This window comes from Sitophilus oryzae, unplaced genomic scaffold (genome assembly GCF_002938485.1).
Source record: "Sitophilus oryzae breed Bouriz unplaced genomic scaffold, Soryzae_2.0 scaffold_801_pilon_pilon, whole genome shotgun sequence".
Lineage (NCBI taxonomy): Eukaryota > Metazoa > Arthropoda > Insecta > Coleoptera > Curculionidae > Sitophilus > Sitophilus oryzae.
In genome coordinates this window covers 273,364-288,046 of record NW_022147419.1, presented here as the reverse complement: position 1 = coordinate 288,046, position 14,683 = coordinate 273,364, and the positions used below count along the sequence as shown (strand labels likewise).

The following is a 14,683-nucleotide window of genomic DNA, read 5'->3' as shown; positions in this document are numbered from 1 at the left end:
TAACTAGCGTGACGTCATAAATCTCGTTCCGAGGCTGTTCTATTAGTGACGACATTGCGTCAGCATGGCAACAAGTTGCTAACCTAATAAAATTAACACTAGAAAAGCCCGCGGGAACTGTCAAATTCAAAGTTATTCGTTTCACAGACTATATACGACCTTTATTGATAGTAACTTTATTGGTGTATCTGTATAAGACTTTCTGCCTGGGCAGCGAGTATTAACCATAAACTGTGCTCTGGGTTCTACAGTTAATTTTCGCTCGATTTTTCCTCCACTTGAGTTCAAAAGACACAAAACACACGTAATAACACGAATCAAAATGCATCATCTTCCAAAACGCAGGGTATTTGACAAATGTTGTCACAACATTATAACCTATAATTTGGCAAGACTTTGACAAACGTCAAAAATCTAAAGGCGAGTTCATGCGCATCGGCGTCCGTTTGTCGTTCATCGTTCCGTCAAACCAATAAAATTGAAATACGATCTGTCATTTTTGAAATAAAATAATAAAACTGGTTAAAAACAACAAGTGACGACGCATGACGAATTTATATTTAAACCCATCCATAGTTAACTTAAAAATTATTAGAAACTTTTTTTAGTAAAATAAATAGATTGGTATGGGACGTCATCTGCTTTTCTTTTGTCATCGTCTGTCGAAATCTTACCTGAGAAAAAAAACAGAGTATATATTAGGGTTTCCTATACCTATCTAGCTCAGATTTTGAATAAAAAGCGATTTTTCAATAAAATGGCAATCAAGATGGCTGGTGTCGCTATGGCAATTTTCTGGTTAAAGCTAGTAACTCTTTTCAAAATCGACATTAGTTTGTGGACATTATTATTTAGATTTATAACAGTTTACTTAAATTTAACTACAATAGTTTAATACTTATTAAACTTCATTATCCATTATTTTATCAAGAAAAATAAAGCAGTATCTGCTGGCGGAACGAATGGATATGTTACTAGTGATTTTATTTTGTGAGGAAAATTGTTTCTTCGCCTCAAGAGCCTATGCTCAAAGATATCCAAATAGGAATCTTCCTGATAAACGTTCCTTGAAAAAATACTTTTCTATTTCGCAGAGCTATGGTAGTGTGGTTTATAAAAAACCTATTAGGCAGAAACCTGTTGTTGGAAGTAAAGAAAATGAATTTGCCGTAATTGGCTCTTTTACAGAAAATCCATATATCTACGAGTGATCATAAAATAAATGAGAGAACTACTTCGTTTTTCTTGAAAGAATAATAAATACGTATTTAATAAATATTATTTATTAAACTACTGTAGGCAAATTAAATAAAAGTAAACTGCTATACATTTAAATAAAGTCCATAAACTAATTTCGATTTTGAAAATAGCTATTAACTGTCACTAGAAACTTGACATCAGCCATTTTGGTTCCCATTTTATTGAAAAATGGCTCTTTATTCAAAATCTGAGCTAGATAGGTATAGGAAACCCTTATATAGTTTGAAAGAGCATTTAAATCTGCTTCAATTTATTAAAAAAAAATACAGGATGTTGTATTTGAAATAACGAAGTTTTTATGTAAAATAAATATTTAAATTAGACCAGCAATTTTTGATACCCCTGTATACATTAAACAAAGCAATTAATTTTTTTAGTAAAGTTTATTTCTCTTGTTTACAAGTCAGCACAAGAATTAATTCTGAAAAGCAATGTACAGGGTATTAATAATCTATTCTATTGTAGCATGCATTTTCAAATATCTTTAAATATCTCAAACACCAAAGATTTTAAACATATTTAACCCTTATAATAAATACATTTTTTTGGGCACAAGAATCCAAAAATGAAATAAAATACAAGGTGTTCCGTAAGAAAAAATACAACTTTGGTATGGATCTTAGTTCTGAAACACCCTGTACATTTCAAAATAATTTTAAATTGTGCACATTGCCTTCCCACATATACTCATAAAATGTTTCGTTTCTACATCTTTTCTTTTTCGTATAATCAACCGAGGCGAATGAGGTGCGCCACCCAGTATATGTGCGCGCTCTCTTTCTTCGCGTGTATCTCTTTATTCTGTAACGGTACTAACTCCCTAAAGATAAGAGACTATTAGAATATTTTTTTTCTGTTTAATCTGAAGACTGTATTGTGTTTAAAAATGAAGTGAAAAATCTGTGAATCGCAAAACGTTTTCGGATGGTCGTCATCAATCATATTGAAATTGACACTAAAACCTATAAACCTGACTAAATGAAATTTTGGCAAAAATGTTTAAATTTGTTGTATAATTTAAGATACCGAGCTGCTCTTCATTTTACTTTATTGAGCAAATGATTGTAACAGATATTTTATTTAGATTACAGCTGCAAAAATTAGTTTAAACCGAATTTTATTATCGCCATGTTGGTCACATGGCTCCATGTTTAGCAACATTGTCGTTTATTATTTGACATTTATCATAATGTCAGTCATTATTTTGTATAACTTATACTGTTTTTTTTTAATTGGGGGACCGAAAAAAACTCAACAGAAGTCCTTTGTTTTAAATTTGTCGACGTTTTACCAAATTTATTTGCATCTTCAGGACAAACTAAATCTGGACTTTCTTTGTATGGATAGGATGAATATACGAATGGTATAGAGGGGAGTGGATATCTCTTTTTTATTTGACACATAACACACATTTAAAAAAAAACATCCATATACAAAAATATCACAAAACAATTTTTTCAAAAAAAAATGCTGCAATGCAGATATAATACAATTCTTTTAAAAGTTCCTCAATATGGCCGACCTAGTTACGAAAATTGGTAATTTTTTTTTAACGAAAAATAAGTTGGCGTTAGCGTATTCAGAATTTATTTACTCTTTTGTTAACAACATTCGGATTGTCAAGTTGACGTTAAAGTTAGGTTATTAGGTGGTTATCTAAAATAAAAACATAGTTTATTGAAATTATTTAAATAAGAATAAAGGTATTTTACCGCAGATTGGAAGATATTTTACTTAAAGGTATTTTATAAACTTTCTCAGTGAGAATATTAACTCCCCTGTTTCTTATATCTCAGTTAAACAGACGCGACGTAAGAACTATAGGAAGTGAATTTTTGTTTTCATGTTTTGACAATATTCGAGAGTTCCTAGAATTATCAAGATTATTGAATAATTATAGTTGTTTAATAAGTGAAATTAATAGAAGACTTGGAGATAGGATGATGGGTTTCATGTTATAGTTGATAGATCACCCCATTTCTTTTAAATCACAAATTGAATTGATATGTGTGCAAAAACAGCTATATATTTTTCAAATCTTATTTAGAAAGATCTTTTATATACTGTTAAACTGTATCATCTACAAAGTCTTTAGCAAAAAGTTATAAGATAATAAATTTTGTAGATATAAATTTCGAAAATTTATATATAAAGATTAGAACACAATCCTCTGAGGAAAAAATGAAATATTCAAAAACTCATTAAATACACTTTATTAAAAATAACAACATACAAAAATAGTCATTCATGCAAACTGTAATAATCAGAACATTATCCACATTATACCTTTATTAAATTTGTGTTCACACTTCTGTCAGGAAAGCCAGAAATGTTTGTTTAAATATTAACATATTTTAAATTGCCAGAAACACATCAGAATATGTCACAACCACAACTATAGGTTTGGAATCAGTACTAAATTTTATACCTAGTAACTGATGCGTCAACTAACAAGTATAGGATAAAAGAGAATTATTAATATAGAGTGTACTATACGATCTCTTTCTGCTTATTTATGAAGCGACTTTCCTTTCAAATGTGAGGAATACTGGTAAAATAAAACAATGTTTGGTTTGGTTTGGTGTTTGATATTCTAACTACATCTATTACAAACCTTAAGTGCTTTTAGTGAGTAACTGTATTTCCTATTATTCTTTGTGTATCCTGTAAAGTAAAAAAATATATGTTTCAAAAAATACAAAAACAATGCAATAGATATCAAAGAGATTCATAAAAACTACTTACACTTATTGTACATATTATATATTTCAAGTGTTATTTGATCTTTGGTCCTATACCAACATTACCTTCTTTATATTTTAAAACTGATTTACAACAATCTTTAATGCCCGCGCTGTTTCCTGAAATATAAGTTTTAATCTATTTATTATCTTATACATATTAGGTACAAACCTGAAAATTACTGATTCGAAGAAACTTTTCAAAATAATTAGAGACTTTTTTACAAACATCTGGACTAATTTATTTTCACGAATTTGTGGACGAGTCAATGTTTTCTAATACATTTTTAAGCTTTTTACACATTTTGAATATCTTCCAGGCTATTCCTCAGTTCTTGATTAGTGAAAAGATTATTGATAACTATATAATTAGTACTGCTTAAATAAAAGAACAAAATCAAGTAGAATCTGTGAATAGAAACTCAAAAAATACTGAAAATATTTAGAAAAAGGGGCCGTTAACGTCACTGTCAGCCAAGTCTCAGAGTTCAATTAGATTTACCACAGATTATCAATTTCAACGATTTGAACTACAGTCGATTCCAGTCTAGATATTTTCGTTTTTTTAAGCCTCTCATACTGAAGTCCGCCATATTGGGAAGTTTTAAATGAATACAAGTATACACATACATTGACTTTTTTTAATCTACACCAAAGGTTCCAACCCCCAACTAAGATTTTGTATCTATTTTTTTTTTTCTATTCGTATAATCCATATTTAACATTTTTCTTTCAGGTAATTTCTTTAACAATCAACAAAATTCCTTCACTCCAAACATGCCTAATAGCATAACGAATCAATCTTGGATTAAAAAAGAAGACAGTAATTCCAAACTACTTACTCCGAATTCACTCGTTAGCTCTCAAAAGTCCGACTCTAGCATGGAAACCAAACCGAAAATTAATATTATTAGCGATATTAAATTGCCGTCAGTATTTACACCGGAAAAGAAGATTAAAATTATTAGTGACATTAAGATTGAGCCAAAGAAAGAGGAGGACAAAGATGATAAGTTTGCTGTGAAGAAAGAGATAGAAAATATTAAGAGTGAGGTTAAAAGCGAGGTGAAAACAGAGGAAGAGTTAAAACCTCCGGTAGAGAACGCGTTGTCGAAACTGTCAGCTTTGTCGATGAAGGATTCTAAAGAGGACGGGGGTATTCCTTATGAATGGGTAAGTATTTTTTGTATTTCTCTTTTTTAAGTTTGTTCATAATGCATAAATTTGTACCTGATGTGAACTGAAATATCTAAAAAAGCCTGGTTTATACTTTAACATGTAAAACAGTCTCTACACTATGCGGAGAAATCTTCGAAGCGGGTCAAGGTCGTGTTTCGTCGCCCAACTTTGTCGCATTTCCAGTTGTCTTGACCCACTTCGGTTTGCGTCGACCTACTTTCGATTCTTAAAAGCGCCTGAAAACTACTCGTGAGGACGTGGGGGGATTTTTTTTGGCGTTTTCTGTTGCCTCGTCCAATTTTGTTTCGTTGTGAGCTATTTCCAAAACGTGGAGGTATCTCTACCCGAGGCAAAGGACTTTTTCATAAATCTGAGTGAAATAAATCAACCTAGACGTTTCTAAAATAGCTATTGTTACGATATTTCGTTAATTACGTCTTGTTTTATGTTGATATATGTTCCACAAGATTAATATTTGAACACGCGTTTATAATATCGTCGGTGAAACGTGATAAACTGCTAACTCCATTATTCCTAATTTTACAGAAGAGCAAAAAACCCTACAAAAAAACGGTACAAAAGAATATGTACACATGTAGGAAGTATTTTCATGCGTTAATATGATAAAGAGATAAGAATTTTATTTACTGGGGAACAATAAAACTCAATATTTCGTGTTACATCATTTTTTTCACACACAATAGGGAGATAGCAGATATTCGTCTTGCAGAAATAAGAAATAAAAATATACTTCTGGAGATAGCAACCTTTATTGTTTGAAATTTTGTAAATGGAATTGAATATTACCCAAACAGATTTAGAAATAATCAATTAAATTTAAAAAATATGATATTTATAACCATATATTTATAATATCGTCGGTCTAGAAGCAAAACATATACAAGTCCAAAAACGAATAAATTTTTAATGCATTTTTAAAGAACTGAAGTAGCAGCATTTTGGACTTAATGATTATGAAAATAATTTAAAAATCAAACTTGTAATTCTTAGAAGATATGGTAGAATCCTTCCATTCTTATCTCCTAATTTTTATACAACGGTAATAGACCGAGCTTGGAAAACAGAACATTAAATTTTTATTACTTTTCTCCTTATTTTTTTTTAATTTTTATAGAAATTATGTATCATTTATGTGGAAAAACGTTGAAAAAAATAAAACTGATTAGGTATTATGGAAATTCTTCTACAAGTACGTAATGATATTATTTAAACTATTTATACACGCCGATGAATAGCTCGTATAAAGAGAATTTCATTTTCCCCTTACCCTTTACGGATACCTCGTATTTACAGAACATGTAAGCGGGTCGACGCAGGGTCTGACTGGCCATATTATATATTTATATAACTATTAACCCGCCTTCGCGGGCCCCCTTTATAGTTCATTATTTATTCTTAACAATATTTGCTTTTGCATTGCATTATGGCATTTGCATTGCATTGGTATACAGGGTGAGTCTTAAATAAGTGCAAATATTTTCAGGGCTAATTTTCTTTTTAGAGAATATTTTCTCTTTACCGTTTTTTTTTTCAAATAAATCCTAAACAACCGAGTTATTTCACTTTTAAAATTTCCAATTTTTTGCTATAATTTTGATTTTCAAATTTTTAAAAAAAAATTCACCCAAAAAACCTCATAATCGTGTTTCTTGGGTCGAAATATACTACTCCTAAAAATATTTGCACTTATTTAAGACTCACCCTGTATATAATAGGGAAAAATTGACCAAAACGTAGGGCGAAAAAATACGTAAAAAATACATACGGCTCCTCCTTACATTGCCACCCGGGCCCCTTTGGCATAGTGTGACCCTGGATCGACGTATTGTACTAAAGAAACAGACAAGTAAGAATCTGTGTGTTTGCTTTAGCGTGATCGTCACGGAAATTACCGAGATAGCAGAATTTCGGTGGCTATTTCAGATCACTGGGAGTTAGCAGATTTTATTGAGTTTAAATAGCAAATTTTCTTTAATGGGAAAAATGTATTTGCTTTCCCTACTTATAGAGTTTTTTTTCTCTTTCTAATAGTATAAAAAAACTTAGTAACGTAAAAAATGGAGTTAGCAGGTTATCACGTTTCACTGACGATATGTAGCATAGATGTTTAAGAACAAAACTTTTCACTCAATCTGCAGGAATATAATTACAATATTTTTATTATTTCATTTTATTATAATGAATTAGTATATAAAATTATTGATTGACTCGATGTCAATAAAAGATACTTTTATATATAATAATAACATGGTTTGATGCAAATCCATTCAAAAGTAAGAAATAATTAGACGATTTTTTAAATAGTTACATACACCATGGATTATAACCTATAAAAGGCGGACCGCCAGAACAGTTAGTCACTGCTTATTGCCCTGCAGTTTTTTTTTAAGTTTTGGAAATATATTTTTTACTATATTGCAATTAATAATGTTAGACAATGATTAAAACTAAATATTCTTCTGTAACCTTGAATAGCCAATTTAATCTACCATATCGGTAACTGTTTTCTAGATGCACTGTTTTTGATTTTTCATGTCAGTTTAATATAGTGGTATTACATTACACTCCATTACAAATTAATGATATTTATTCATACTCCATGTTTACTTATTTTTCTGAAGCCACCACAACGTTTGACTTTGATTGCTTTGTGCTATTTCACATAATAGTATGATAAATATAAGCCCATGTTATATAAATTAGTTCCCACGTTTCCTGAAATAGATCGAGATGTGCCGTGATTGTTTGTTTTTTATTATAATTATTTAATAATAATTAATATTGTATTAACCAATCACGGCGCGTCTCGATCTATTTCAGGAAACGTTTGAACTAATTTTTATAACACGGTTTATATTTGAGTTTACTTCTGAAAGTATTTCCAGAAATGTTTTGCGAAATGTTTTACGAAATATTTACAGAAATATTTCGTAAAACATTTCGGGGATAAGGGCATTTTAGACTCAGATAATTTGTGAAAATTGGCTTATGCAAGTCAAATTGCCCCACTGAATCGTAAAATGTAAACATAAATCGTTAGTTTGCACAGTTGCAAAAACTTGGCTTGAGTAAAATCTTGCCTTTTTTTCACTAATATATTATTTAATTATACAAAAAATATAGCATTGTCTTGTTATAGTTGTTAATGTCATTAACTTATTTATTAATATTTTTCTAATTTCGATATTTTCACGATTCAATTTTCTTTTTTAGGCCCTTGAATTGCTTAAAGATTATGTACCAGGAAAAATCGAAAATTCTGCCAAAATGCAAATACTGTTTTGCATAATTAAAGAAAGTATAGCGTTAGGTGATAGACTTCTTGTATTTAGCCAGTCCCTTATAACCCTAGATTTAATAGAACAATTTCTTCATGCCAGTGAGGTACCTGGAGAAACGTACAGATGGGCGAAAAATGTCAGCTATTATCGTAAGAATCGATTAGTATTTTTAGATTTATTTTTTCTCTAAATATATTTAATTTTTTAGGTTTGGACGGTTCTACTGGTGCTCAAGAACGAGAAAAACTCATTAACGAGTTTAATTCCAATCCAAAAATCCACGTGTTTTTGGTATCGACCAGAGCTGGGTCGCTGGGTATTAATTTAATTGGTGCCAATAGGGTTGTCGTTTTGGACGCGTCCTGGAACCCTTGCCACGACACTCAAGCCGTGTGTCGAGTGTACAGATACGGTCAAAGAAAACCTTGTTTCGTCTATAGGTTGGTCGTGGATAATTGTTTAGAGAAGAAGATCTACGACCGACAAGTCAGCAAACAAGGTAACTGAATGTTCTAAAGAAATTCAACGATTTAAAACCTTTAAAAAATAAAATAAGTACAGTGTATCTCAGAAAGAATTAGTCGTAAGGCTTGCGAAAAAAATATTTGTAACTAGAGAGACCATGAAAAATTGCAGGAAATTATTTTCAAGTTTGTAGAACGGCCGCTAGAGTGCTGAACTGCTATAAAAAATAAGAAAAAGAAGTTTAAACACAATTTTGCCTAGATAACGGGTACTATAAATATAAATAATAGTTTCATGATCTTCAGAATCTTTTTTGTTAGAACCATTTTCCTCTATCTACCAAAATAAAGTGGTGGGGGAAGGTTAGATCTGTTTTTATTTAAATATTAATAACTCTGGACTTTATGAACGGAATCCAACTAACGGGGGCTCGTTTAAAAGAGCGGTTCTTACTCTATATTATACCGTATAAATAATAATAATAATAATAAGCTAACAAACATTACGTATTTTTTTAAAAAAATTAAATGCGATAGTATATGTAATTTTAGCTGATACTAAAGAGTAATAAAAGCTTAAAAAGTCAGCGAAAACCGCATCTTAATATATCTTTTCAAACCAAAGTTATTAACAAAATTATAATAAATATACGAAAAAATAAGCCCTTAATTACCTTATTTTTTTATAACGGTATTACTAGCCCTCTTGATTATGGCCATTCCAATAAAAATAGGATAAAAAAGATTATTTTATTCAAAAAATCGACAACGTACCAGAATACCATAATACTCTAGGGGTATTAATTATCTAATAGTTAAGATATCAATGACAGTGAACAAGAAACGACACCTCAGTGAATTCATGGTAGGCTTTGGAAAAAAGTTGCTTTGAAAGAGATAGTTTAAACATAAAAATATTATTATATAAACACTTTGGTAGTCTTAGTAGCGTTTTTTATATTTTGATTGCTTTTCTAAAAATGCCTTTCTTCAAAAGAGAAAAAATGTTGCTAATACTATCAAAATGTTGATCTAATAACACTTTGAGCTCCTTTTTCTTATTTTTATAGCAGTTGCGCCCTCTACCGGCAGTTCTACAAACTTGAAAATAATTTCCAGCAATTTTTCATAGCCTCTTTAGTTAAAAATATTTTTTTTTCCGCTGGCCCTAGGGCTAATACTTTCCGAGATACAGCCAAGAGCTATTCTTTGTGGGACACGCTGTTATGTAGAAAGCTGCTGGGTTCAGAGTGCACTGAGACAAATTTCTTAGTGGATTTTTTACTTTTTTAAATTCTGTATAGTTGTGTAACCAATTTAAAACTTTTTAAGTCTGTATTCTACTTTCTTGTTATTCTACAGTTCAATAATATCTTTCTAGGTATGTCCGATCGTGTGGTGGACGAATGTAACCCCGACGCCCACCTGACAATTAAAGACGTCAGCACTCTATGTTTTGACGAGAAATACGACGAGGGAGAAGTAAAAGACTGGTCTTCGTACAAAGACAACTACATAGACGTCGTGCTGCAGAAAGTCTTGGACAGACACGGCACGACGCTCAACAAGGAACCCTTCCAACATGAATCTCTTTTGGTCGATCGCAAGGAGAAGCAGCTCTCCTCGCAGGAAAAAAGGCTGGCGAAGAAAGGATACGAGAGGGAGAAGAACGCCGCTAGGCAACCGTCGTATCTTATGGGTGCTGGTAGAGGTAAGTAAGATTTAAAATATTTGTAAAATATTTGCGGATATAGTTGAAGGCAGTTAGCGTCTAACTCAGGTATACAGGTTGTTAATTTGTTTATTACTCGCGGTAAGAGCTTTATGGTTGAAATATGGCAACCTCGGCCCGCTCATCGAGAGACGACGCGACGGGACGAGTCGGCAGCTTAGCTTAGTAAGGAGTAGGCAGTGTTGCCATTCTGTTCCCCAATAAGTAACCGTCCAGTTAACAATCTGTATAATATTACGAGAACCAGATGTAAAAATATAAATGCTAGGTTTCCGCTTATTTATTAAAAAAAGTTCGTTAACTGAGACCGTATACAGGGTGTTTCAAAAAACATGTGCCATCTCTCGTGGGGAGATTCCTCGCGTAAAAATAAGATTTATTTCTTATATCAACATAGGTCCGAGTCTGCATTATTTTGTAGCTACAGGGTGTTAAAGTCTTAATATTTTTTCGATTTATTATAATTTTCTTCCAAGTACTTTTAGCATTTTGAATGACATTTTGAGGGAAAAGTTACTATTAATGTGACATATTTTAAACCTACAAAAGTGTCGACATTTTCACCAGGGACGTGCACTGGAATATCACTGGAATATTTTTCTGAAAAAGCATGTACGCCACTGACTTTTTTTCTCTTGTTAGTGAAATAGTGTAAGCAGTTTAATGCCGATTCAAAGTTGTCTCTCGATATTTTGTCGATTTTGGCCTTCTTGATGAAAAACGCAATTTTATTAATTTGCCTTAAAGTCTAATAGCCAACCTTAGTTTTAAATAAGTACTCATTGATTCCTAATCAATGAGTACTGTATGCATAGTTTTAGAGTTACAGGATGTTAAAATTTTTTAAAATTAGTTTTTTGTAATTATCTTAAATAGCATTATTTTTTTATTTGAAATTGTTGTAGGTTGGACTAATACTAATAATAACTAATAGTAATAATATTTATAATAATAAATTAGGTAAAATATAAAAATTTTTAATTAAAATTTTTATTTTAATGTTATTAATTATTGTGATTAATAAAATTGCGTTTATCTCATGAAGGAGGCCGAATTCGAGAAAATATCACGAGATAATTTTTAATTGGCATTAGACGGCCTACATAATTTTGATATCAAAAGAAAAAAAATCAGTGGCGCATATATTTTTTTTTTGAAAAATATTCCAGTAATAACCCATATGCACGTCCCTGATGAATTTATCGACACTTTTTTAGTATTAAACTATGTAGCACTTAAGTAACTTTTACTCTCAAAATTTCATTTGTATCACTAAACTAAAAGTACTTGGAAGAAAATTATAATTAATTGAAAGATTATTAAGATTTTAACACCCTCTGTAGCTCGAAAAAAAACGAAACAAAGCAGAATCGGACCTATGTTGATATGAAAAATAAATCTTATTTTTACGTAAGGAATCTTCCCACGAGAGATGGCACATGTTTTTTGAAACACCCTGTATATTCATTTCATTAAATTTAATTATAAAGATTCTTTCTGCATATTTTTTTTATTTTAAGATTACTAGGTTCTTCTTGAATTGATATATAATATTTACTTATTTAATTATCAAGACATGAAACATTTAGAAGAAATTACCACATACCGTTTATTACAATTAAAAAAAAACTTAAAATATTTTTTTGACACACTTGAATATACTCTAATTGTCTTCCCTTTGATCAGGGTCTTAACTATTTAATATTTATTTGCAGGTCACAGACCGGTTGCTTCTGTAAGACCGATGCAACAAGGCGAGCGACCTTCTAGATGGATCCCAGCAGAACACTGGCAACGTCAAGGCATGACGGCCCAAGAAATGACCCTCCCACTCGACGTAGTCATTCCTACAAACCAGCCCGAAAAAGGAAACATAGTTCTAAAAGCCGGCCAGAAAGTACTGGTCCTCAAGAGCCCCAAGGGCGTTTACATGCAGCTGGAAAGCGGCAAGATCGTAGCCATAAAGACCGCCATAAAAGTAAAAGGAAAAGCTGAAGAAAACGAACACGTCAAACTAGGAAAAGCCCCTAACATGCCGCCTCAGATTAAAAACAACGCTCCCATGTCGATGATGAAGCAGAACCGACCAATGAAATCGCCGTCGCATCCGTCGCAAGTTCCGTTTAACTTTGGCATGACGAAATTTAATATGAAGAGCGTGCAAAAGAACGTTCCTAATTTGGTTTCGAAGATCCAGAGCGTGACTAAGAAAGTACAAAACATGCCGACCAGGCCTAAGTCTTACCAGATGGGCGTTGATATTGCTAAGCAGGTGAAAGATGCGGCTAATCTTCCTAGTAGTAGTAGCGAGGATGAACATCCGCATCTGCATCCGTCGCCGGAGAAGCCGCCGCAAATGCAACCGCAGCAGCCTCAGCCACAGCCACAGCAACAACAGTCGGAGGATACGGCGAACGAAATACAAAAAAGAATTTCACAGTTGAATAAGAACATATCAATACAGCGGGTAAGTTGATTTTAATTGCTCTTTCAGTTCTCTTATTATTGTCCAGTTGTAATTCATTCTACATGGCATTTTTCATGTCGTGCACTAATTTTACTCTCTCATTGGTCCTATATTGAATCAACTAGCGTCTACGTCCCACTAATCAACTCTGACACTGAACAATGTTGCCAAGTTGTAGGTTGTTTATTTTGTTATAATCTAATGTTGGCTAGATATTTAATTAAAGATATTTGATTATAAATTAAATTAAAATATTTTTGTTTTTGAAAATTTTTCGAAAAAAAAACAGGATCGAAAAAGAAACGGCATGAGCGATGGCTATGAAATAAAGATCGCTATCAAATTATATGTAAAACTATATGGGGAATGTCATCGATCGTCATTTCCAAGCCAACTGGACGTCATTTTTTCGTTCATACTCTATACAGTTACTATACTAAGGGCTGGCAAAGGTTAGTTTTGGGTCGAGATTTCCGTATTTAAGAAGAGTAGAATGCGTTGATAATGTATTGGCAAACAATATTGCCAAACGTATGCAATAAACCGAGAAACTGTGCACATCGCTAAGAGACGTGGAAGGGGATATAGCAGATTTGTCACAGTTGACCGGTCGACCCAATCAATACCTCTGTCAGTACTTAAAGTTCTAGGGAAAGGTGTACGTCATGCGTTCAGTTTCACGATTTAATTACGTCTCGTGATACTTAATTTGTTTATTTATTAACGAGTCGTTGTAATTTTCCCTATAGCTTGAATTTTTTTAAGTGCAAGCTAGAAACACTTGCATTTTTGGTAAAAATAAGTGGAATTGCGTGGGTGTTCGATAGTGGTCGCGCTATTAGAATTATGAATTCAAAAATCGATATCTCGAAATCTATTAGAAATAATAGATTGTAGTTTTTCAAGAACTTTGTTAATATTTCTGCTGTATTTCCTTTGTAGACAGTATGTGAAAATCTTTATCAATAAAAAAATTACACAATTGCTGAAAATTGCTATGCTCTAAAAGTAAATGGATGGATTGTTTACAATTTTTGAATGGAAAAAAACCTTATCGAATTTTTTCTTATGTAAACATATTGTAAAATATCCGATCTTGAAAAATAAAAAAGTTTCAATATCTAAAGTGGTTCTTAATTTATGGCCTGTTATGTGTTAAAAGTTGAGTTTTTAAATTATCGCGATTACTGACATTTTCTCGTTATAAAAAAAATGACACCCTAACGATATCCTTATAATTCCATTTCAGATGCTCAGAAACATGTCTAATGATTTTATCTAGTTATCTCTTGAAAAAAAAGTCTTTTAAAAATAAGCGGTTTGCGATCGTGATTTTACTTTACTTGATAGGGAAAGGCGTATTGGCAACGCCGCAACAGCACAACGTCGCGCGTCGCGTCGGTCGGTCGCATTTCTCTCACTCCGACTTAATAAGATCCCTATGCGATTTACTTCCACACATGTAAATGCCGACCCAAAAGTAACAGTTGCCAGCACGGTTTGTGAAAATGCGTTAATACTCTAACTTAATAACTCTA

At 31.9% G+C, this 14,683-nt stretch overlaps 1 protein-coding gene across 1 annotated transcript in view; it reads left to right on the top strand.

Annotated features, from left to right (window-relative positions):
* The window catches only part of LOC115888533, a 42,439-nt gene that overhangs the window by 23,957 nt on the left and 3,799 nt on the right, over positions 1-14,683 (top strand). Inside the window, exons 12-16 of the mRNA XM_030908280.1 lie at positions 4,738-5,174; positions 8,415-8,631; positions 8,691-8,981; positions 10,328-10,657; positions 12,394-13,145. Of these exons, the coding sequence (XP_030764140.1) occupies positions 4,738-5,174; positions 8,415-8,631; positions 8,691-8,981; positions 10,328-10,657; positions 12,394-13,145 (2,027 nt within the window). The remainder of the gene's footprint in view (positions 1-4,737; positions 5,175-8,414; positions 8,632-8,690; positions 8,982-10,327; positions 10,658-12,393; positions 13,146-14,683) is intronic.